General features: G+C 32.3%; 1 protein-coding gene across 1 annotated transcript; it reads right to left on the bottom strand.

The window, feature by feature from the left end:
- Nucleotides 1–19,307: 19,307 nt before the first annotated feature.
- Nucleotides 19,308–22,495, bottom strand: LOC132630589 (uncharacterized). The gene is made up of 5 exons (XM_060346159.1): nucleotides 21,971–22,495; nucleotides 21,259–21,597; nucleotides 20,628–20,931; nucleotides 20,090–20,230; nucleotides 19,308–19,892 (listed from the first exon to the last, which is right to left on the bottom strand). The coding sequence occupies exons 1-5, from the start codon at nucleotides 22,241–22,243 to the stop codon at nucleotides 19,771–19,773; spliced, it is 1,179 nt and encodes a 392-aa protein (XP_060202142.1). The 5' UTR covers nucleotides 22,244–22,495; the 3' UTR covers nucleotides 19,308–19,770.
- Nucleotides 22,496–23,044: the final 549 nt, after the last annotated feature.

Raw genomic sequence — 23,044 nt, 5'->3', positions numbered from 1 at the left:
ATGCTTTATAACACAAATTTTCCACTGAATATCGGTAGAAAAAACCTCTGTTTTCAATAGTGAGGGGTGTACAAAGAAGACCGATGAATTGCATTAAACCGAAAGATCTAGTCAAATCGGAAAAGAACCCCATTATTAGATTGGTTTAATTTGATTTGGTATTGAAGAAAAAACACGACTATAATTGATTTGGTATTATTAACTAATAAAAGTCAAATCGAGACCAAATCAATCCGGCATTATCGAAGTATATTATCAAATTAATTAATTTGTCGACACTGCGCGCGATCATATTAAGCCCTTTCGAGTTTACCTAGTAATGTTTTTTTCTAATAAGGAAAAAACAACACAAGTTAAGAAAGAAAAGTCAAATAAATTGTATAAGAATGTCATTGACCACACCAAATTATGATGATTTCAGATTAACGTTACTGACTATACTTCAGTATAATAACATCTCCGATACTATTTCGTCAGGGAATCAAAGGTTAACTTTCTTTTCCGTTTATATGTACCATAGTATAATTTATGTGCACTTCGTCATGAAACAATTCACTTCTTTTTCATTTATATGTATCACTAGGATTTTTGTCTGTGTTTCACAATCATGAAAAATATAGTAATAACTCATACTTATACAAGTGATTTACTCAAATCGTACAAGTTAAAAGTATTAAAACCCAATAAAATCTTGGTAAATCTCATCGGCGGGATAAGTGGTCCTTGGTCTCCTTATATAGCTTGGGCAATCCTCTTCCATTTAAGCTAGCTTTTGGGGTTGAGTTAGGCCGAAGATCCATTCTTCATCACTTGAGGTGCTGCTTTAATTTATATGGCAATTCATGCCGCTGTTGGCTTCATTGTCGTGGTTTTACTGCTTTACCCTCTTAAATAGTTTAAAAAATGAATCTTTTGTAGTTACGCAATAAAATGAATAGACTAAGATGTATACAATAAAAAATACTGAATATTAGGGGTGCAATATGCAAACACTAGTAGTTCCAGTACTACGACTAAATCTCTGAAATTTAAGAATTGATAAGGTTTGGTATACAACATAAACTCATAAAGCATCGGGATGGGAACTAAGGAGTTGAAACAAAAAAATTAAAATCGAGAAACTAGATAGTTACCTAGATTTTATTGATCATCCAACAGGTTCATTAACCTCTTATCCTAGAAGGATAAATCGTCCTACAAACAAATTAAATGAGGAAAAAAGAAAAAAAAAATGCATAATGTATCAAATTAAATCTTTAGACTTAATTTTAAATTTTAGGAAGCTTTACTTCAAGAGAAATTAGTTCTCCTTGGTCCTCAACTCCAAAATCATGCATATCATCTAATATAATTTTTGCATTAAATTTGGTGATTAGATGTTTGTCCCGACCCCTACCCTTTTAGTGGGGTCGAATCGGGCTGAAACGGCCCGCTTAACAACCCTAATCAACGTCTTCATTTTAAATATAAATATTCTAAAGACATATTTATTAAACCATACAAAATTGTAAATAAATGAATCGATTGCTAGGCATAAAAAAATGTAGAGTCCGGAGCCTAAAGGGTATAAAAATACACGGTTTTTACCAAAAGGGGATGTCCAAAAATTTATATACCAAAAGGGGTATATCGTGGGTTGATCCACGTTATACCCCAAAGTTTTTCACGAAAAATTAAAAAAAAAAAAAATTGAACGCATAACGTGGATCAGTTCACGTTTTACTAAATATATTTGTAAAACGTGGACTGGTCCACGTTTTACTAAATATGTTTGTAAAACGTGGACCAGTCCACGTTTTACCAATAACGTTTTTTTTTTTTTTTTTTTTTTTTTTCGAGCACTAAAAATTTAGTAAACTTTTTTTTTTGTAACACTTAGTGTGTTTTTTCATACTTTGATCAATAATTAATCGTGCGTGAAGACTCCGAAACGTCAATATTTTATATAGAACATGATATTTTTTTCTGCGTACAATAATGTAGGCTCAATACATCAAGGATATGTAGACGTTCGGATAGTCATTTTAGGGGTTGAAAAGGTGCCCGAAGTAAGTTTTGTTTGAAAAAACTTAGTGCTTTTTCATACTTTGACCAATGATTAGTCGTGTGTGAAGACTCCGAAACGTCAATATTTCATATAGAACTTGATATTTTTTCTGCGTACAATAATGTAGGCTCAATACATCAAGGATACGTAGACGTTCGGATAATCATTTTAGCGGTTGAAAAGGTACCCGAAGTAAGTTTTGTTTGAAAAAACTTAGTGTTTGACTGTAAGGTTATTTTAGTCAACTTTATATGTCGAGAAAATTAGTCAGCTTTATTTTCAAAAATTGAAACCGCAGAAGTGAAATTGACATTCACAGCTACATTATCCTGGGATTTTTACGTTGAAATATATTGCGTATCATCATCTTATAAGTAAATAAAACTGAAAATTTCAGGACAATTTGGGAGAAAATTGAAATTGAATGGAATAAAAGGTGTTTTTTCAAAAATCGGCTCGGCCAAACCGCCTATGGCAGTTTGTCTGCGTAAATCTCGAAAAAATACGCAAGTTCAAAAAACAAAACGCATAAAAAGGACGTCCGAGCGCAAAGTTATGACCATCTAAAGTTTGACCACTTTACAACTAGTTTTTCTCCCTATATTTTTTAGAATTATATTTATATTCAAAATAATGTTTTGTCGTGATTAAAAAATAACACGCTTAAATCAAAACCTTAAAAAACAAAACACTTAAACCTTAAACAAAACTTACTTCGGGTACCTTTTCAACCGCTAAAATGATTTTCCGAACGTCTACGTATCCTTGATGTATTGAGCCTACATTATTGTACGCAGAAAAAATATCAAGTTCTATATAAAATATTGACGTTTCGGAGTCTTCACACACGACAAATCATTGGTCAAAGTATGAAAAAACACTAAGTTTTTTCAAACAAAACTTACTTCGGGCACCTTTTCAACCCCTAAAATGACGATCCGAACGTCTACATATCCTTGATGTATTGAGCCTACATTATTATACGCAGAAAAAAATATCATGTTCTATATAAAATATTGACGTTTCGGAGTCTTCACGCACGATTAATTATTGATCAAAGTATGAAAAAACACACTAAGTGTTACAAAAAAAAAAAAGTTTACTAAATTTTTAGTGCTCGAAAAAAAAAAAAAAAAAAAAAACGTTATTGGTAAAACGTGGACCAGTCCACGTTTTACAAATATATTTAGTAAAACGTGGACTGATCCACGTTATGCGTTCAATTTTTTTTTTTTTTAATTTTTCGTGAAAAACTTTGGGGTATAACGTGGATCAGCCCACGATATACCCCTTTTGGTATATAAATTTTTGGACATCCCCTTTTGGTAAAAACCGTGTATTTTTATACCCTTTAGGCTCCGGACTCAAAAAATGTATATCATTTTTTGTTTTTAAGCAATTTCCAGGCTAGATAAAAGGCATAAAGCATGAACGCTAAAACAACACGGTATCTCATTACAACAGATGAGACAACATACTTTGATCATTTTCGGTTCTTTTGAGAAAAAAACAACTCATATAATTTCATTCAAAAGTCAAAATTCCAACTCACATGAACAAGAATAATATTGGATATTTTAACATAAATTGATAAACACAACGATATACATACCTACGTTACTGGGTTACCAAATCATCATATAATTAAATATGATAACGAAAGTGTAAAGGGACAAATGTAATAAGTTCTCGAATAAAAATGATTGAATTTACCACAAACAAAGCATTTAAATCCTATAAACATGTTATCTAAGCTAATAATTAAAATTTAAATCTCACCCAATCAGTACACATAAGTAAATATGTCAAACAACGATTAATAAGACAAACAATGAATCTTATTCTATTCACAGTTCGTGATTCAGTTTTTAAACAACCTAAAAACATTCATTCTAAATATACTACAAGAAAATATGGAATTAGCGACGGACAAAATTTCGTAGCTAAACAGCAAAATCCCATGCTAATATCATTTAGCTACGGAATAGCGACGGATTATAAGAAAATCTAATTAGCGAGGAATTATTTAGCTACGGATTAGCTAGGGATTACCGACAAATGCCGTAGCTAATTCCATGTAGTATATATGTTAGCACTTGTATCCAATCAAAAAATGAAGTACGGTTTATTCACTAGAAGAGCTAGTTTTATCTATCAATAAAGGAAAAATATCGTATTTTTTAAATTTAAAAGTTGAGGAAATTATCAAAAAACTTAACATTTGGTCCCTGCATATTCATATGGAGGATCGTACTACATGAAGATCTCATAATAAATCATCCCTACTATAACTGGTTGATGACGTAAAGTATACAAGATGTACCACGGATTTTCGATAACAGAATAATTTTAAAATTAGAGTTTGAGCGGCCCCCAAATCTAATGAAAATATTAGACGCTTAAAATTACTCACATAATCTATATATAATATAAAGTTAGGCATAGACAAGATGATGTGGCACCTCTTTATGGCCTCCATTGACATTTATCTTTTTTCTCCTTTTTTTGATTTTTTTCTTCATAATCTTCTAACTAAATGACTTAAAAAAAGCCTCACAAATTAAATGTTGAATTAAAGGGCAAGTATCAGTAATCAAGCCACAAACCCATGTATCAGTCCACGTAACATCACTTAATGCTAATTAATTAAAACACAATTAGTATTCCTAAGCATCCCCCCACGTTCATCCCAACTATGAAAGGGATATTTACCGTTTTCATGGATTAATCATCATTTGTATTTACAAATTCAAGGTATTTCTTCCTTTCTCCCCGTAGTATTATATAATCTTACAAATTTTTAAATGATTATGCTCATCTACCATGGTTGTGTTTTTTGGATAACTAGGTATACACTTGAAGATTGATGGTGTAGATGAAGTACCAAAAGCTCACCGAAATGCTTTACAACCCAAGAAATTTGATATTTTGGGGATTTAGATAAGGGGTAAGCTCCAATTAACATTGTTTCATTTGTAATTATATTCTAATTATTTAGTTAAAAAGATTTATTTTTAGTGTACTCATACATTCACATCCCTGAAGTACCAGCCTATGGTCAAATCATAGCATTTGGAACGCTTGCTGGAGGCTCTGGCATTACTCCAATGTTCTAGGTCTGTCTGTTTTGTTTAATGTGTTATTTAACTCCACAATACCTTTTGGTTAGTACGACTATTCTACTGGTTTTTCGAAATCCTTTTTGTTACATTTCATCTTATTTCACTGAGTTTTTTGGGTGCGAAGTAGGTAAATATTTGATTTTGTTCTTTTTCAGGTCGCTAGAGCTATTCTCGTAAATTCATAGTGCCAAGACAATGGAGCACTTTATATATGCTAATGTTAATTATAAAGAAATTCTTTTAAAGGTAATTTAACACATCCCACGATTAATCTGTTGGTTGAGTTCGCAGCAAAAAAAATATTGGGCAGTCTTGAATAGAGAGCTCATCATTATTCTCAATGCTCTTGCTTCTACTTTGGAAGATTTTCATAACTTCATGTATGTGCTGGTAGTGTTGTGTTGTTGTATCCCGAGAAACTACTAACTTTAGTTCAACGCCGACTATTTTCAAAAAAATTGGTAAACTAATCCATTTGTAGATGTTTAAAACATTTGTGCTAAATGTGTTGTGTTAGATATTTCGTATTTTATTAGAATTTTTTTATCATCAAATGCTTATTCTACTTCAATTCGGAAAAGATTAAGAAATAAGAATATTTCCTATTTTATTAGGAAAAAGAATTTTATCGTTATTTAAATGAAAATTACTGATGGGGTTCTTATATATATGATATATATTATTAGTTAAAAAAATAATACATGGGGTAATTTTATTTTGATTGATAAAATGAGATTAAGAAGAAAAAAATTACCTTCCACTTTTTATTAGGTAAAGGGATTTAAAAGAAAAGAAACAAGAAAAAGTTTCTTTAAAAATAATATTTTTATAAAAATAATGTGTTTAAAAAGAAAAGAAAAACAATGTTTATTTGGAAAAGGGCATATTGGACTAAACTATGAAAGGAGGGCATTTTTGTTCAATTTCACATAGCTAAAGGGCATTTTTGTTCAATTTCGCATAGCTTAAGGGCATTTTTGACTCTTTTCTGTAGAGAGAATATAAAATTGATCGAAGAGAAAAGATTGATTCGTTAACAAGAATTATTTCTTTAGAGACCGCGCGAAGCGCGGTTAAATTCACTAGTAAGAGATAAGTTGACACAAATATAGCTATCACTTTCAAAAAGATCAGATTATATAACTTCTCTAGAACTTTAGCATCATCACCTTGAGCAACACTTGCGTAACCTCATGGCCAAGGTTCTTAATCCGTATAATATAAAAATTATACCTCAATCTCAAGAAAATCCAGTTGTACAACTTTTGTACAATGAGAAAAAAATAAGAGATGATATATTTACAATCCACAATTAACAATAAAAATGATACAGACAAATTCAAAACTGTAGATTTGTAGGTGCATAATATCATTATACTTAGAACTACTTTGTTGTAATTGGTGTGAACTCACTTTGAATCTATTTTCTAAAAGATTGTTCTATATATAGATTGTTCTATCAATTATATAAAAGCCTTATTGGGTTTTTGCATGGATTTCCTTTCATAGATAGAGTTAAAGTGAATAACCAATGCTAATAAGTGGCACCACTTTAGCCAAAGATTAGGCTTAACAACTATAGCAACAAAAAAAACAATCGCAATTTATACCAAATCTACCAAACAAACTTAAAAAAATAGGAAATCTGAATATTCAACTCCTAATTTTACGTTTGTCCCGTTCCAAAATTTAGATTTCTCCAAAACAAATCGCACACATTCATGAAGTATTCAATATCACAAGTTCAGACAATTTCATGATAATAACGTATATATCATTGTATACCTACGTATATCATTGCTACATTTGTAATAGACAACACCTACGACATGCGTATATCATGTTGTATATGAGTGTATATCACATAGATTTTCATGAATAAGTGAAGATATACATGAGATGCATGAATATACAAGGGTAAATACACTTATATACGTGTGGTACAAATTACACACGGATATACATGAAGATATACAAAAACATAAAACCATCATAATCACAAAAATCCAAACCAAACCAAATCTTCTTCAAATGAGCTCCAATTTCAAATTTAGCTTTCCAAAGAAGTTTTCAAGCTCTTGCAACAACACTCATTCGATTTAACAATACCTTTTGTGATTTAAAAATTCAAACGTCAACAAAGGATTTTCAAACTTTTGAAGTTCTTGCTCGTTGATGATGTATGCATTTTGTATGAGTGGGGATGATGAAAACCGTGTGTCTTGTAGCCTTGTAAGTTGAAAAATGTTTGTTTAATTAATGCATGTTTGGAGCCTGAAATGTTGATAGTGTACTAGGACTCTAGTTTGAGGGAGACAGAGAGAGAGGAACTTCGTCGATGAAGCAAATTGAGGAGGAGGATACGATTCTTTCTCCTTTTTTTAAGGGTTTTTTCCACTTGGTTATGTTTTGTCAGGTTTTAAGCTATATACACCACTGTGGGCTTGATCTTTCCAATAATAAAATAATGGCCAATTATTCACTAGGTAGGTACCTCTATGCCAAATTCTCAATAAGGGATATACATGACTGGTGTATATTTTTTGTATATGTGACTAGTGATTGTAATAATTTTTGGCCAACGATCAAATATGTAACTTTGCCCTAACATAACCCAAAAGGCCCATTGTTGTTCTTCATTGCATTTAGGATCTTAGAGAGTCCACAGATCATAGTGCCTTCGATTGGATCCTATCACTCAAACAAAGAGAAATTGAAAATTTGCAGTACCTTGTTCTTTTTTCTTCTAGACTCTTTGCATTTTGCACCCGTAGTTGCTTTGGTTTGCAAGCTTATAAAGAAGCTTCTTTTTTGTTAACCAAAAAAAGAAAGTTACTGAATAAATACCTGTTTCGGGTGTAGGATTTTTTTGTAATTTACTCCCTATCCTTTTTTTTTAACGATTTCCTTACATAAAAAGAATATTCTTCGACTAATTATTTTGTGAGGGAAAATTAGGATAAGTGAAATTTAAGAATGAATGAAAAAATACAGTGTTACACTTCCCCGCTTAGTGCTCTCCTTCACTTTGTTAAATCTCTTGTTCAAGAGCACATCATATCTCGATCGACAGTGGCTTTAGATTTCTTGTTTCCTTTTTGGTCTTCCTTTTTATTTTTTATGTTTTTTATTTTTTATTTTTCCTTTCATCCATGGTGGCAACATTCCTTATCTACTTGAAATTGGTTGCCTTCTGTCGGTACTAAATGTCTGTCTAATCTTTGTATAAAAAATAATCATTCAAAATTTCCTAAGTTCAAAAAAAGGCATAGTAGAATGCACTAGAGTACACCCAACCAATGAAAGCATGTCATGTGTTCGAATATACAATAACATCAATTAACCATGATTAATTAATGTATATATTCACTCCACTAAATTACTTTACAGTAAGTTATATTGATTTAGTGTAAACATTCGGTGCGAGTAAGAATTTACAAATGCACTAGCTATCAGTGGATAAAGGCATGACAAATAGGAAGCAAGAAAGATGACGTCAATCTTTAAACATTCAATACATACTCCAGAATCTAGAAATACTTGATAAGGAAATTCCCAGCCAATCAAGTTACCAACTAGCCATTGCATAAAAAGGTGGATTCATGTTTTGAAATTTATGAATTGGTATAGCGATATTAAATTAATATACAATAATTTGATTCATAGTTAAACATTCATAAATATTAAATAGAATTTTAATACATATGTAGGTATGAGCAAAAGCTACTGAATTCCTGGATTCGCCAATAATTTTGTTACACCAAGAGAAATAAAACAACACGCAAAAATAAGCATTTCTTTATCCAGTAAATATAAGCAGAATATAGTGCGGAAGAGGGGGTGGCGAGATAGTAAGAGCTGCCTAGCTCTCTTCATATTCCGTTTTCACTCTTAACTTTCGTATTCATTCTCAAGTTTTCTTTAACGTTTATCTTGTTTTTCTCTTTAAATTTCACTTTTCCTAGTTAGAAGAATGGTCTTTTTATGATTTTGCAAGAAAATAAAGAGATTAAGATGTAATTCATAAAAAATAAAATAAGATAAGGAGCAATATAATCATAAAAGAGTGCATACGTTAAGTGTGCAAAATGGCAAAATTCTATCAAGTTTATCTTGTTTTTCTCTTTAAATTTCATTTTTCCTAGTTTGCTTCCCTGAAATAGTTAGAAGAATGGTCCTTTTATGATTTTGCAAGAAAATAAAGAGATTAAGAGGTCGTTAGGAATTCTAACTTAAGGCTTTTGGCTTATTTTTATTTTTTTGGTTTAAAAGCACTTTTTTATGTTACTCAAATACTACAAAAGTGGTTAAAAGTTATTTTGGCTTAAAAACACCTAAAATAAGTCATCTAAACAAGCTCTAAGATGTAATTCATTATAAGAAATAAGACAAAGTGCAAATAACAAAATGGTGCATACGTATGCCTTAACTAATTGGGCATGGAGTAAATATCTACAGGTTAAACTTTTTTTAATAGTAATTTTGGTCCTCAATTAATGAACTATGTATTTCTGATCCATTTACTCATGAAAAATTGTAAATTTACTATTTTTTGTATCAAGTAAATTTACTATAATTATTAACTTTTCCACCACTTAATTACTCAAATGTTATGTTAAATTTATTATTGCTTCACTTTTGACAGTAATAAAGTTCTATAGGTAAATAGTCAAATACAACATACTCTCTACATGAAAAGATCGAAAATGTATATTCTAATTAATTAAAGATTAAATATGATGAGTTATATATCATAAAGATCAAATTTAGGATTTTTCAATAAATTAGGGACCAAAAGGACTATTGTCCCTTTTGTTCTAATCACCAAGGAATGCAATGCGATGCATGAGATCCCGTTAAGCTTCATCCTTAAGCAGAACATATCGATCCTTAGAAATAGAAAAATTCTTGTGCTTGAGCCTGAGATTTGAAAATATTCCTAGTAAAAAGCGTTTTACGCAACACAAAATCCAATTTCGAATATCATATGACCAAACAAACAAAAACATTAGCTAGTAATTAGGCGAACAACCATAAAGAACAAGTTTGCTAGTTGGTGAGCAACTATTGAAATTGAACATATAAAACAAAACACATTCCATTACGATTGAGAAACCTCATGATATAAGTTCCAAAAACGCAAGCAAAGCCACTCTTTTGGGGACAAATGGACAGTCCTTGTTAACAACTGCATCATAAGATAGTTTTTCTTTTTTCTTCTTTTGATTTATACAACTGACAAAGTTAAATAGATGAGAATTTTGCATTTATATGATCACAACGTGTACAAAGAGGAAAATACTTCATGAGCAAGTTAACAATGTCTAGTATTTTTTGCCCCCCCCCCCCCCCCCCCCCCCCACACCACCACCACCACCACCACCACCCAGAGTAATTGCACGGTTAACAATGTCTAGTATTTTTTGCCCCCCCCCCCCCCCACCACCACCACCCAGAGTAATTGCACGGTTTTCCCTTGAAATTGACTGATTTTTAATTTTTACCTTTCAAAATCAAATTTATGTCAAGTAGGGCATAAATTTTTAAGGGCACTGGATACTTGTGAATATTATGATGCGTTCGATTTTAAATGGCAAAATTTAAAGACTAGCCCATTTGAAGGGAAAAAATTAAAGACCAGCACAAAATAGGCACAAAATTGCAAATGAACCCCCACCCCTCTTCCATTTGCTTATTCAATGATACATCCTACTTATATTTCTAAATTGTAAACAGCACATTGATTAGGCGCTTGGCCCTAGATTCCAAATATTTTTCATTTTTTTAAAAAAATTATAAAGTTGGAGTTGAAGATTGAGTTGTGTTTGGTTATATTTTTTACAAAGTAGAGAAGAGATGACTTCATTTGAAATTTATGAAGATGGAGTTGAAAAATAGGTTTGGATCGCTTTTCCAAATTTGGAATCCAACTCCAAGTTGGACTTAGAAATTTTAGAATCAAACAATGATTTTGAAATAAAATGAAAATTTATTCATGGTCAAATGACTCCTAAGTAAATATGAAATACGAGTATTTGATTTCTAAGACGGTCACTCAATTGATGGTTATCTCAAAACCTCTATTTCTTTTTAATAAAAATGTCACTTAACTATTATTATTTCACGTCAAAGTAACCAACCAATTGATGTGATACTTCCGTTGAGGTGGAATTTTTTTTAACCCTAACTTTTAAAAAGTAAAAATCTTTCAATTTAACAATTAACTTGACTGGTTGTTTCACTCGTCCGATCCACTAAATCAAATGGGTTGAATATATAGTGCGTCGACAACTTTTATTTTACATATATCGATTCCTCTCGCCCTCTCTCAAATTATCCCTTTTTACTGTTATTGAAAATTACAAACTCAATATATAACTCTCGCCCTCTCTCAAATTATCCCTTTTTACTGTTGTTATTGAAAATTGCAAACTCAATATATAACTCAAATGCTTGTTGAATTCAGTGGCATTCCAAATTCATAAAATTTAAATCTTAAATTTACTTATGTACTAAATTGGTCGAAACACATCTTTATTTCTTTTCTAAATAGTTCTGAGAAAATTTTAAACTGGCAGTCCATTGATTACAATTTCATTCTTTTTTAGTATTTGTCTGAAATAGGAACGCCGACCAATTAACCTTTGCGACAGAATGAACACAAAATTAGAAAGCCAACCCCACTCTGAAAATAATACAATATCTTATTATTATGATTCATAATATTAGCTAGGTTCTCTGAAGTGCTTTTCGTTTTCATATTAAATTTTCTAACTAGATATTTTTCACCATATTATTATTAAGGCAAAGTACAAAGTAGCAACATTTTTGCAAATGGGAAAATATCAATGCTATTGCATGATTAAGCACTAAAAAAGTTTTTAACCCGCTTACAAGAGGGCAATGTCTGAGATTGAAATTGACATCTCTAAACTTTTGCCCAGATTAAGAGTATATGAATGATATTATTTAGTATTAAATATTGCAACATGTTCCATTAGTGCGGGTCTGCATCTTTTTTCTTGACGTCATTATCTTAGAATCCATAAATTCATGAAGTTTAAATAACAAAATCGCCTCTGAAATCTGAATCTTACCTGTAAAAGTATTTTATCACCAAATGGTAAGACATAACAAGTTCTAAACTCATTTTGATATCATGTTTTGGATTATGAACCATAATTTTTTGTTTGTATCAATAGTGCTTAGCCGCAAAAATCATAAAGTCCTTTGTATCCAAAAATCAACAAATTGGATTAGTGCTTGATGTCACATTGCATAGCTCCAATTATCTAGGCAAATTAATATCCCCGCATCTCTGCACACGACATCTTTTCACTAAACGATCATTTAAGAGCCTTAACTATATTTTTTTCTTTTAAACTTATACCTTAAAGAACAAGTCTAATAGCTGGTGAGCAACTCTTTTAAACTTACCCTAAAAACGCAAGCAAAGCCATTCTTTTTGTGACAAATGTGTAGTCATATTGCATCATAAGATAGTCTTTCTTTTTTCTTCTTTTGATTTATATACAGCTGATAAAGTTATAATAAAGGAGAATTTTGCATTCATCTGATCACAAAGCGTACAAAGAGAAAACTACTTAATGAGCAAGTTAACCATTTGTCTAGTATATTTTTGTTGTTTTCGTCAGCTTATTTCTTTTATCTTTTTCTCCCCTTCCATTTGCTTATCAATGCTACATCCTACTTGTATGTATCTTAGCACACTAAGTAAATTTGAAATTTATAGTTGGATCCGTATTCCATACTGTTGCTAAGAAAAAGCACCTAACACGACTAGAAACGGCTATATTAGTCTAGACACTATCGTTATTTAAAAAAGAAATAGTGCTGAGGAAATGTTTAAACTTACAGTCCACTAGTCTCTCTTTTCATTTTTAATTGTTAAATATATTAAAAATAAATTTTCGTCTTTACTTGTTCAATTTGGTAAACCAAGTGATAATTATCTTTCATACGTATTTTACTTTTATTATTTATTATTGGGTTGAATACTTCAAGGAATTGTTGCACACCACAACTTTTAAAGTATGTTTGATTGAGTTCAATTATTTAGATGATTTATAATAATTAGAAGTGATATAGTAAAACTGTCATTTTATTTATTGCTCCTTAAGAGGTGTGACAAGTCGAATATGATAAAATAAAAAATAACGGATGAAGTAATTACAATTTGACTCTGGTAGTATTTGTCTGAATTAGGATAGCCGACCAAAGGAACCTTTGTGAGAGGAACAAAATTAGAAAGCGAACCCCACTCTGCAAATAATGTATACTAGGACCTTATTATGATTCATAATAATATTAATTAGCTTCTCTGAAGTGTTTCGTTTTCATAATACAAGTTTCTAGCTAGATATTTTCCACCATATTATTAGAGTAAATTTCAAATAAGGTGGGAAAGCGGCAGAAAAGAAACCAAACAATGTGTACATAAGTATCAACACATATTTGCAAGGGAGAATATCAAAGCTGTGGCATGATTAATAAGTCCAAACACTAAAAGTTTAATTGTAACCCACTTACAAGACGGCAGTTGACTGAGATTGAAATTGACATCTAAACTCTTGCCCAAATTAGGAGTAACTTAATGTCACTATTACATAGTACATAGTATTAAATATCGCAACATGTTCCATTAGTGCGAGTCTGCATCCTTTTTCTTGACGTCATTATCCCAGAATCCACAAATTCATGAAGTTCAAATGCTAAAATTGCCTCTAAATCTAGCCTGTAAAAATATTTAATGACCAAATGGTAAGACATAACTAGACCTTTACTTATTTGATATGATATTTTTAATTATGAAATTACGAAACATAATTTTTTGTATCAATAGTGATTCTTCGTAAGTCGGAGGTAAACCAGCTCCCCTTGAACAGTGTAGGAAAGGCCCAAAGCTAATCCTGACATTGAAGCTTCACAAGGTCTTTGTTTATATCCTAAAATCAACAAATTGGATTCCGGCGTAAGATCGCTTAGCCCCAATTATCTTCAACACAAGAGCATTTAGTAAGTAAACTATTACGCGCTTTATCAAAGTTGAATGCTTCGAGGCAAATTGGGATAGATTTCTCAGATGATCACTCAACCAATAATTATTATCTCATAGTCACATTTCTTTCTAATTTTTCAATTTCCTTCAACAAAGAAAATGACTTTATGAGAGAATAACTATTATGGTAGTTGAGTGCACACCGATAATTTTTATCACTACGGTCATTTAGGAGTCTTAATTATGATATACATAAAAAGAAAATACTTGCTCTATCCCAATTTATGTGGCATAGTTGGAGTTTCGTGATTCAGACTTCTAAACTTTGACCATGAGTTCGGATATAAAATGTAACGACCCGTTCGGTTATTAATTGTATTTTGACCATTTTACCCCTGTCGACCCAATTCCCAAGGTTATCATTCTAGCAAAACTTGGGAAATTAGAGCTCTTAAGTGAAAAAGTTTGACCAATAATAGATTTTTAGGTAAACAGGCCTTTTTCAGAATTCCGTCGATTTCGTAAGGTCCGGAGGGTCGATTATGACTTGGTGGGGTGGATGGTTTAGTTGTGTTTTAGGTACTTGGTTGAAAACTCGATTTTATCTGTGCGGGGGATGACTTGGTGAATTAGACTTCCGTTGGGAATTTCGAGTCTACGAGTGAGTTCGTAGTGTGTTTTTAAGTATGTGCATATCTGGTTTGTGTCCGGGAGGCCTCGGATTGATGTCAGGTTTTTGATATGGACTTGTGAAAAAACAGAAAATCTAGTTGTTGGTGTTCTCACCGTGGAGAGCCCAGTACCGCCAAAGCGGGACCGTCATGGCGGAATCTTGCCCGCTATGGCAAAGACCTGTGTTTAAGTGGAGTTCCTCCATGGCGGATGGCTCGACCGCCAGGGCGGGACCGCCGTAGCGATCCTTATGACTGTCGTGGCAAATCAACGGGACTAGTTCATTATTTTTAATGCCTTAATTTCAAATCATTAGTCTAAAGCACTTAGAACCTAATTCTAAGAGCTAGGAGAGGCGATTCTTGAAGGAAATTGGATAAATCATCTGTTGGGTAAGTTCTAACCTATAATCTTGATTTATTCCCTTCCTCTTTAAGATTCCATGGTAGGTTATAGTCTTAGAATGGTAAATTGGTTATTGTTGCTTCAATCACTATTTATGTCATCTAGAATTGTAGATTAACACAATCCAGGATTGAATCACTCTTAAATTCAAAAATCTATTCATGAAACTTATTGTTCCACCCATATTGAGGGTTTACTCTAGTTAGACTTTGATTAGTGAAATGCATATATAGTAGAATTGACGGGAGAAAGCATGATTACGTCTTCGGACACAATGTTAGGATAGATACGCTCTTAGGTTGCTATTGACTTGCCGATTATGTGGGCTTGTCGCCGTTACTTTATGTATTGAACCATGAGGTGTATTTGCTGTTTTTGGAAGGAAAGGGGTTGATATAGACTCTTATGTTGCTTGAGATGGTTTGTATGATTCATTCTATAATTGAGCTAATTTATCTAAGTCTTTGATATGGCATGGTGACTTGTATTTTCACTGGCATTTGATTTGATTGAGTTATCAGGCTTACCTGTGAGTTGGTGTTTCATATTGGGGTTCTAGATTAGAACCATTTATTGAGACTCATCTTTTGTATGTGTGTGTGTGTATTTCGGAGCGAGTGGTACATGGACACTATGGGTCCCCTGCGGGTTATGACTATTGTACGAACAAGGCCTTTAGCCTATGTTTACGGTGGAGTTGATTATCACTTGTTGCATTGCATATGATATCATCTTATTCCTATGATTTGATTAGTTTAGGTGTTGTTGTGCCTATCTGTCTATCTTGTTGATTTTACGATTGTATGCATGAACTAATCTTAGTCGGCCTATGATATCTACCAGTACACAGTGTTTGTACTGATACTACCTTGCTGCACTCTTTTTTAGTGCAGATTGTGTTCTAGGACCGTCTTCTAGACCTCACATCTAGCCCGAGGCTACTTTTGATCAGATCTGAGGGTGAGCTCCTATCCAGCCATGCCGCCTTGGAGATCTCTCTTATTTATGTCTACTTTTACTTCTTAGACATATCTTTATATTTCAGAAATTTATATATTCCTAGCTAGTGTATTTAGTTAGAATCCTTGTACGATGACTTTCAGTTTTTGGGGTTATATTGTTTAGTATTCTACACTTACTTACTATTTATGACATAGACTTATTATTATTAACTCTGTTGTTATTTAAGCGGTTTTGGATAATTGAATGATTAATCGGATAAGGGGATGGTTCGCCAACTAGGGAGCTATCGTGGGTGCCATCAGGACGTTTTTGGATTGTGACATAAAAGGTTTAAGTTTTTTGAAATAAATTTAAAATATTTGAAACTACGTAAAAGTACTATAAATCTCAATTATTAACAACTTAAATTATTTAAAAGACACATAAAGAAATTTGGTGAAAGAAAAATTTGGTTGACTCTCGATATTCCAATTGTGGCACATAAATTGGGATGGTGAGAGTATATTATTTATGTATATAACTTAAATTCCATCTAAACACATAAAAGAAATGGGACCAATGTATGGAGAAATAGAGTTATAGTCAGGCTATTATCATGAAAGTCTCCAAGTGAAGAAATGTGTGATGTTGTCGTGGACAATAGCCCGCCAATTACTCAATTCGATCCTTAACATTATGAACGTATCAAAGCTTAGAGGGGCAATCCAATTGCAGATTTCATTAAAGATCTTCCAAATAAAACGCGTGAAGGTACCCCGCCCCAAACAAAAGATAATAAATGTATTATATGATGGGTCACTTTGTCTACTGGTTTGTGCGTCAAGGCCTCAAGGGGGCACACATGACAAAATCTTCCTAGATTAAATTCAATTAATAACGCGTTTCTTTTCGGTTTTCTTTTTTTCCTTCCCTTTTTTCTCCTTTGACAGCTCACATACACCCCAACCTCAAATTTCTTTCCCTCCAAGCTAAATATTTACTAGTGTATAAAAGGAATGGAATGTTTCACTTTTGTACACCGTAAAGGGATGTATGTGATATGGTAAATGTTTATTAATATAGGGCATTTACACCAAAAAATAGAGATTTTGTTATAGCGACGTAATTTAATGAAGTATGTATTTATTTTAATTAATCATGAGTAAGTGTTAAAAGTATGTGTACAAACACATATAACACATTTATTGACTTGACATAAATAAGGAATGCAAGTAAATTTTTACCAATATATGTAAGAAAAGAGTTGTACACACACCATATACCCATACATGTAAGGAAAGAGTTGTACACTAGCACAGATCTAATGTTCCTTTTAAGGCCTTGAGAATAAATTTCATACGTAAACATTCATTGATTTAGTATAAATATCTATGTTAAGAGAAAATTAATAGTCATCGAGGGTGTAGTATAATATAGTGATTCCTCCGCCTTTACCAAAAAATTCATATTGACACTATGAGAACAAAGCCGTTTCTGATATAAAACACTAAATAAAACTTTTTAGTTGAATCAGCATTAGTTGAGCCCGTAAATTCTAACTTCTAAGCAAATAACTAAATTAAAATAAGAAGGTTTTCTAAATCAAACTGAAGCTTTAAAAAATTTACTCCTATAGTTTTGGCGTCCTCTTAATGGAATTGCAATTAGGCTCGACCACCGTCACTAAAAAACAACTCGGCCACCCTCGCTAAAATACAAAACCAAACGTAGTTGTAGAATATGCAATTAAATAATGTTAAAGAGACGATGTGAAATAAAATAAGAAAGCAAACATCGGGGAAAGGGAAAATTGAAGACGAAGGTACAAACTTCTTTTCTGGAAAAAGAAGTCTGAATTGATCAGACAACATTCAACGAAGCATTGCACATTTCTCCATAAATAAACCACTATTTCGTGCTTGTCACTACCCCAATACTAAAATATTTAGTGTATATTAAAATAAATGGCTATGCTTTAATATTTGATCCATCGAAAGCGACACCAAGTAAAGAAAGGGCACTTAATGGACAACCACTATGGTCAAAGAGACAGAGTGCCAAAGCATGTGCTACAACATGAAATTGGATCTCTTTTTAGGCATGTTAGGCCCCTTTTCATACTTTTGACTAGGCAAGTATACAAAGTAAACCGGTAATCGCACCAAATTAATAAATTGAGAAAAAAAATTGACTAGTAATTTAGTTTGACTTGATTTGGTGTCAGAAAAAAAAATCAATCATAATTAGTTTGGTTTGATTTTAACTAAAAAAAGTCAAATCGAACCGAACCAAACCAACCCAACATTACATGTATTCAATTTTTAAAATATTTTATACATAAAAATATTTATTTGTAAAGTAATTTATAAATATTTCTTAAATTTTTTCGTAATTTTTTATCTATTATCATATTATTCAAGCTTAAACTTAGAATTTTGCATATCAATAGATTTTATATCCTAATGTTAATAACTCAAATAAAATTCAAATCAAAACCAACTCAACACTAACCCTATCAAAAGAAATTTAATTTATCACTAAAAATGATAATAATATTGAATATCTATTCTTTAGCTTTACATAATTAATTTATAGAGTAAAAATATATAACTATTTTTAGATTATGATCATTTTTTTATGACTTATTAATTAGCAATATTTTTTTAACCGATTATATTAAATTTTTATTAAATATTTTAATATAATTTTATCACTCTTCTCACATTTTGTGTTATTTTCTTAAAAAACACTTTAATTATATAATTGTATCTTACTAGAACTAAAAAAAATATTGAAAGTAAAAACAATATGTTTTGTATTCCGAAAAAAAACCCAAAAATTTTAAGAAAACCGAACCCGAAAAAAATCCGAAAAAACCCAAAGCTAAAAAAACACAAATTTTATTTTATTAATTTAGTGTATAAATTTTAAAACCCGACGCACTTAATTTAGATTGATATTTAAAAAATTCAAACTAACCCGATCCGTATACCCCTGCTTTTGACCATCACCACCACAACAAATTGATGAAACAAAATTTCAAAAAAAATTGAACTCCATTGAACAAAACTAGAGGCAATTTAATTTTTTGCAATAAATATAAATAATGGTATAATTATTGATTAAATATACCTGACCATATGCCAAAGGACAGGTATACATTACACTGACAATAAAATATGAGCATGGAAAGGGTTGCAACTCTTCCAACCAAAACATGAGCCAACCCTTTTTTCTCCATCTCCCGACCTTTAATAAACTTAAAAAAACTATCTTATTTTTTCTTACTAGTATTAACCTAATCTAAAAATCAACCAAAGAAAAATCTCATATCCGCCAACCTTCCACTATTTTATTTTTCCCTTAATAAACCCTAATACTAGACCAAAAAAGCCCCCATTTGTTTAACTGCTAAAACGACTTTCATCATCATCTCCCATCTGAAACAACTATTACCTAACCCTATACTTCTTCAAATCTTCAGTACCCAAAAAAACAAACAAACAAATCCTTTTGCTGCTTCAATAAGACTTCAAAAACCACTAAGAACTATAATTTCTCAGTCAGTAAGTCCACTCCTGAGGAAGTTGGAGTTCTTGTGGCATTGCCGCCACTGGCGGTGATCTCTGATTTCTTCTCTGTTGAACAGCCACAGCCATGTTGTTCCGGTATTTCAATCCACCATCTGAACAAAAAAAAAATCATACAAATTAGACAAAATGCCAAAAAAGGGAATAAACTAAAACGAAATAGGCTAATATACATACTGTATACATAAAATATACATAATCAGTGTATAGGTAATGTATATTTCTGCTAGTGCATATCCTTAATTTCATTCGACGGGCCAAAATTGAAGAAAACTCAAAAAAAAAAAATTACCAGTAGCTGGAGTGAAACCGACATCCCCATTATGACAACTGGTTCGAACCTGAGATTGTGGCCTAGCACTAGCAGCATCCATGGCTTCCAAATTCAAATTGAGAGCTTGGACCACCCTGTCTGGCAATATAACTGGACAACCTAAAATTGACACCAAACAAATTATCAGAATAACAGAACTGAACCCCAATATAGCACATGCAGCAGTAAATAGCTACAGAGAATGTGAATACAAAATAAAAAGATAAAAAATAAGATCGGAGTCAAAACAGATCAAATGAAACTAATTACTGTGTCTTTATTCATAGTTCATACTTTTTTTATCAAGTAAAATAATAGTAATGTTGAGAGTGGATTTGATCCCACAGCCTTCGGGACCAGCACCTTAACCTGGCGCCTTAGACCGACTCGACCATCTCAACATCTAAATACATCGTCTAAACTACCAACCATTTTAAATCTTCTCTTTCAAGTAAAAATGCTAATGCATAATTGGTTAATATGGATCAAACTGTAACAGGGGAGGAACAAAGATTACCTGGTTTCTTTCGGTTTTCGGGTTGTGTTCCAACTCGTCTAGGCAAAAAGACACCAGTTCCAGCACATTCTCTTTTAGGACCAGTATTTCCGAGGAAAACAGCACGCGTGCCTGAACCAGGATTAGGTTGTTGCTGAGATTGTTGCAAAGTTGGCCAAGCAGAATTTGGCAAGTTCAAAGTCCCCCCATTTCTAGCCATTTGCTGGTGATTTTGGTTCAATGGAAACTGCCTAAATCCACCTTTTCCATTACCCAACACACCTTGCTTCATCATCATTTGTTGTTGTTGCTTCAAACGCTGAAACTGCATTTCCACATAAAAAATTAGCAAAATCCCAAGAATAATCCATTTAGCCACGGATTAGCATAAATTAAACAAAAGGCGCCATATAATTACATTTTTGGACCGCCCAAAAAAATAATAGCCAGCAAATGTACACACTTCGTATATCAAGTACGAATATAAAAATATACATATTATATACGTAAATATTCAAATTATATACATAGCGTATACGTCTAGTAATTTTGGCCAGACCCCGTAATTAATTTCGGCTGACTGGCCAAAATCGAAAAAAAAAACCCAAAAATTAAAAAAAAGGGAGTGAACAGAGTAGAAAAACACACTTACTTGAGCAACCTGCAATTGCTGGTAAGAGAGCTGTTGTTGCTGATTAGTGCTAAACGAACCAAGATTCGGGTTGTGCTTTTTTGGGCCAACAGGTACTGGACTTGTTGTCTTCCTTGGTGGAGCAGCCCATATTCCAGGCCCACCTTTGTTGTTGTAATCCTCCATCATTCTAATCCTTGCAACTTCACCAGCGGCAGCATATAGCAGATCCATATTCACCTCGGGTCGGGTCATACCCGTTGGAGATGAAACCTGTGATGGGCCGTTTGGGCTTCCACGACTCGACCCGTTCTTGCAACCACATAAAGTTGATTGTGGCGAACCTGACAAACTCAAACCCTAAAGCAAAAAAAAAACAGACTAATTTAAGAAATAGAAATCTAGACCAAGAAGAAAAGGGAAAATAACACTATATGGGTAGTGGGAAGAATAACATTTACACACTATAGCCATATTTGTGTATAAACAAACAAAACCAGAAGAAAAAGACAAAAGTTTCGAGCAAATCAGAAAAGCAGAAATACTGATTGATACACTTTTATACAAGGTTGATACATGATGTATAATGCCATGAACTGAAAATATGGCTATGTAGCGTAATATTTTATGTTGTGCAGTATATTTTTGAAAAATCCCCCCCCTCCCAAAAAAAGACAAATTTTAAGCAAATCAAAACTTAAAAAAAAAACACAAACTAAGAAAATAGAAGTACCTTGGTGTTTTGCATAGTGTAGTTAGCCATTTTTCGGGTTAACCCAGTGATATAATCATTATCTTCATCACTTTCAGTTTCAGTTGACCCGACTACAGACCCAACAGGCGAACTCAGATCCGAGTGAGGACCAAACGGGTTAAACCCATAAGTAAAATCACCTCCAAACAACTTATTCCCATCTTTGGGGGTCTTAAAATCCATTAAAAGGTCATCATCAGTAAGGAACTGTGGGGGAAGCCAAAACTCACAATCATCCAAATCTTTCTCCATACCTTTAATAAAATCACCACAATACTAAGCAAACTACTCAATATTTATAAACCAAAAAGAAAACTAGAAGAGCTAAAGAAAAGGTTGCTGGTTCTTGAAGGAATAATAATTATAGCCAAAGGGTCACCTAAAGTAGAAGAATTTTGAAATAGCAAATAGTTGAAGAAAAAAGGTTGAAAACAGTGATACAGCGAGAATATGAAAGGTTTAAGATGCCTTCACTGGTATTTGGTTGAAGGAGAGAGAGAAATGGAGGCTTTAGAGTCTTTTATAATGAAAAAAATCGAACCCTAGGAATTGGGGAGTCAGTTTTTATGTCCACTCGCTTTTGGGCTCGTGAGGGCACGCGCCTATGCTTTTTTCATTTCAGAAAATTTTATACATCGCATAATTTAGAGCGTAATTATGAAATGTTGCTACAATGGCACATACACTAACTATAGTTTAGAGCTGCATTGACGCATAAGCGCAGGTATTAGTTGTATCGGTAAATATTGTATGAGCGCATACAGTTGCTGAAATTGCAGATATCAGTTGTATCAGCACATATTGTGTTAACTGAATCGCGTGAAAAAATTGTATCAACACACGTTGTAGTAATTGAAATTGAGCAAAAGAGTTGTATTAGCACATATTGTATCAACGCACTATATTAATTAAAATAGCGCAAAAGAATTGTATCAGCACATACTGCACCATTCCAATTACACTCTTATATTTCATTTTAACTACAAAATCTAAAATGTAAACCTTTAAAAATTAAATACAGTTTAAATATTTATGACGCCTTTGATATTTTTT

The sequence above is a fragment of the Lycium barbarum genome, chromosome 3 (assembly GCF_019175385.1).
Source record: "Lycium barbarum isolate Lr01 chromosome 3, ASM1917538v2, whole genome shotgun sequence".
In the NCBI taxonomy this organism is placed as follows: domain Eukaryota; kingdom Viridiplantae; phylum Streptophyta; class Magnoliopsida; order Solanales; family Solanaceae; genus Lycium; species Lycium barbarum.
The sequence above is the reverse complement of the archived record's forward strand: the minus strand, read 5'-3'. Positions and strand labels throughout refer to the sequence as shown.

Bases quoted from the DNA above. Each gene is read 5' to 3' on its own strand.
- LOC132630589 (XM_060346159.1), bottom strand. From the start codon at position 22,243: ATGGAGAAAGATTTGGATGATTGTGAGTTTTGGCTTCCCCCACAGTTC. The intron at 20,932-21,258 runs GTAAGTGTGTTT...GTGGAAATGCAG, and splicing joins AGCAATTGCAGGTTGCTCAA to TTTCAGCGTTTGAAGCAACA. The intron at 19,893-20,089 runs GTAATTTTTTTT...TTTTTTGTTCAG, and splicing joins CGGTTTCACTCCAGCTACTG to ATGGTGGATTGAAATACCGG.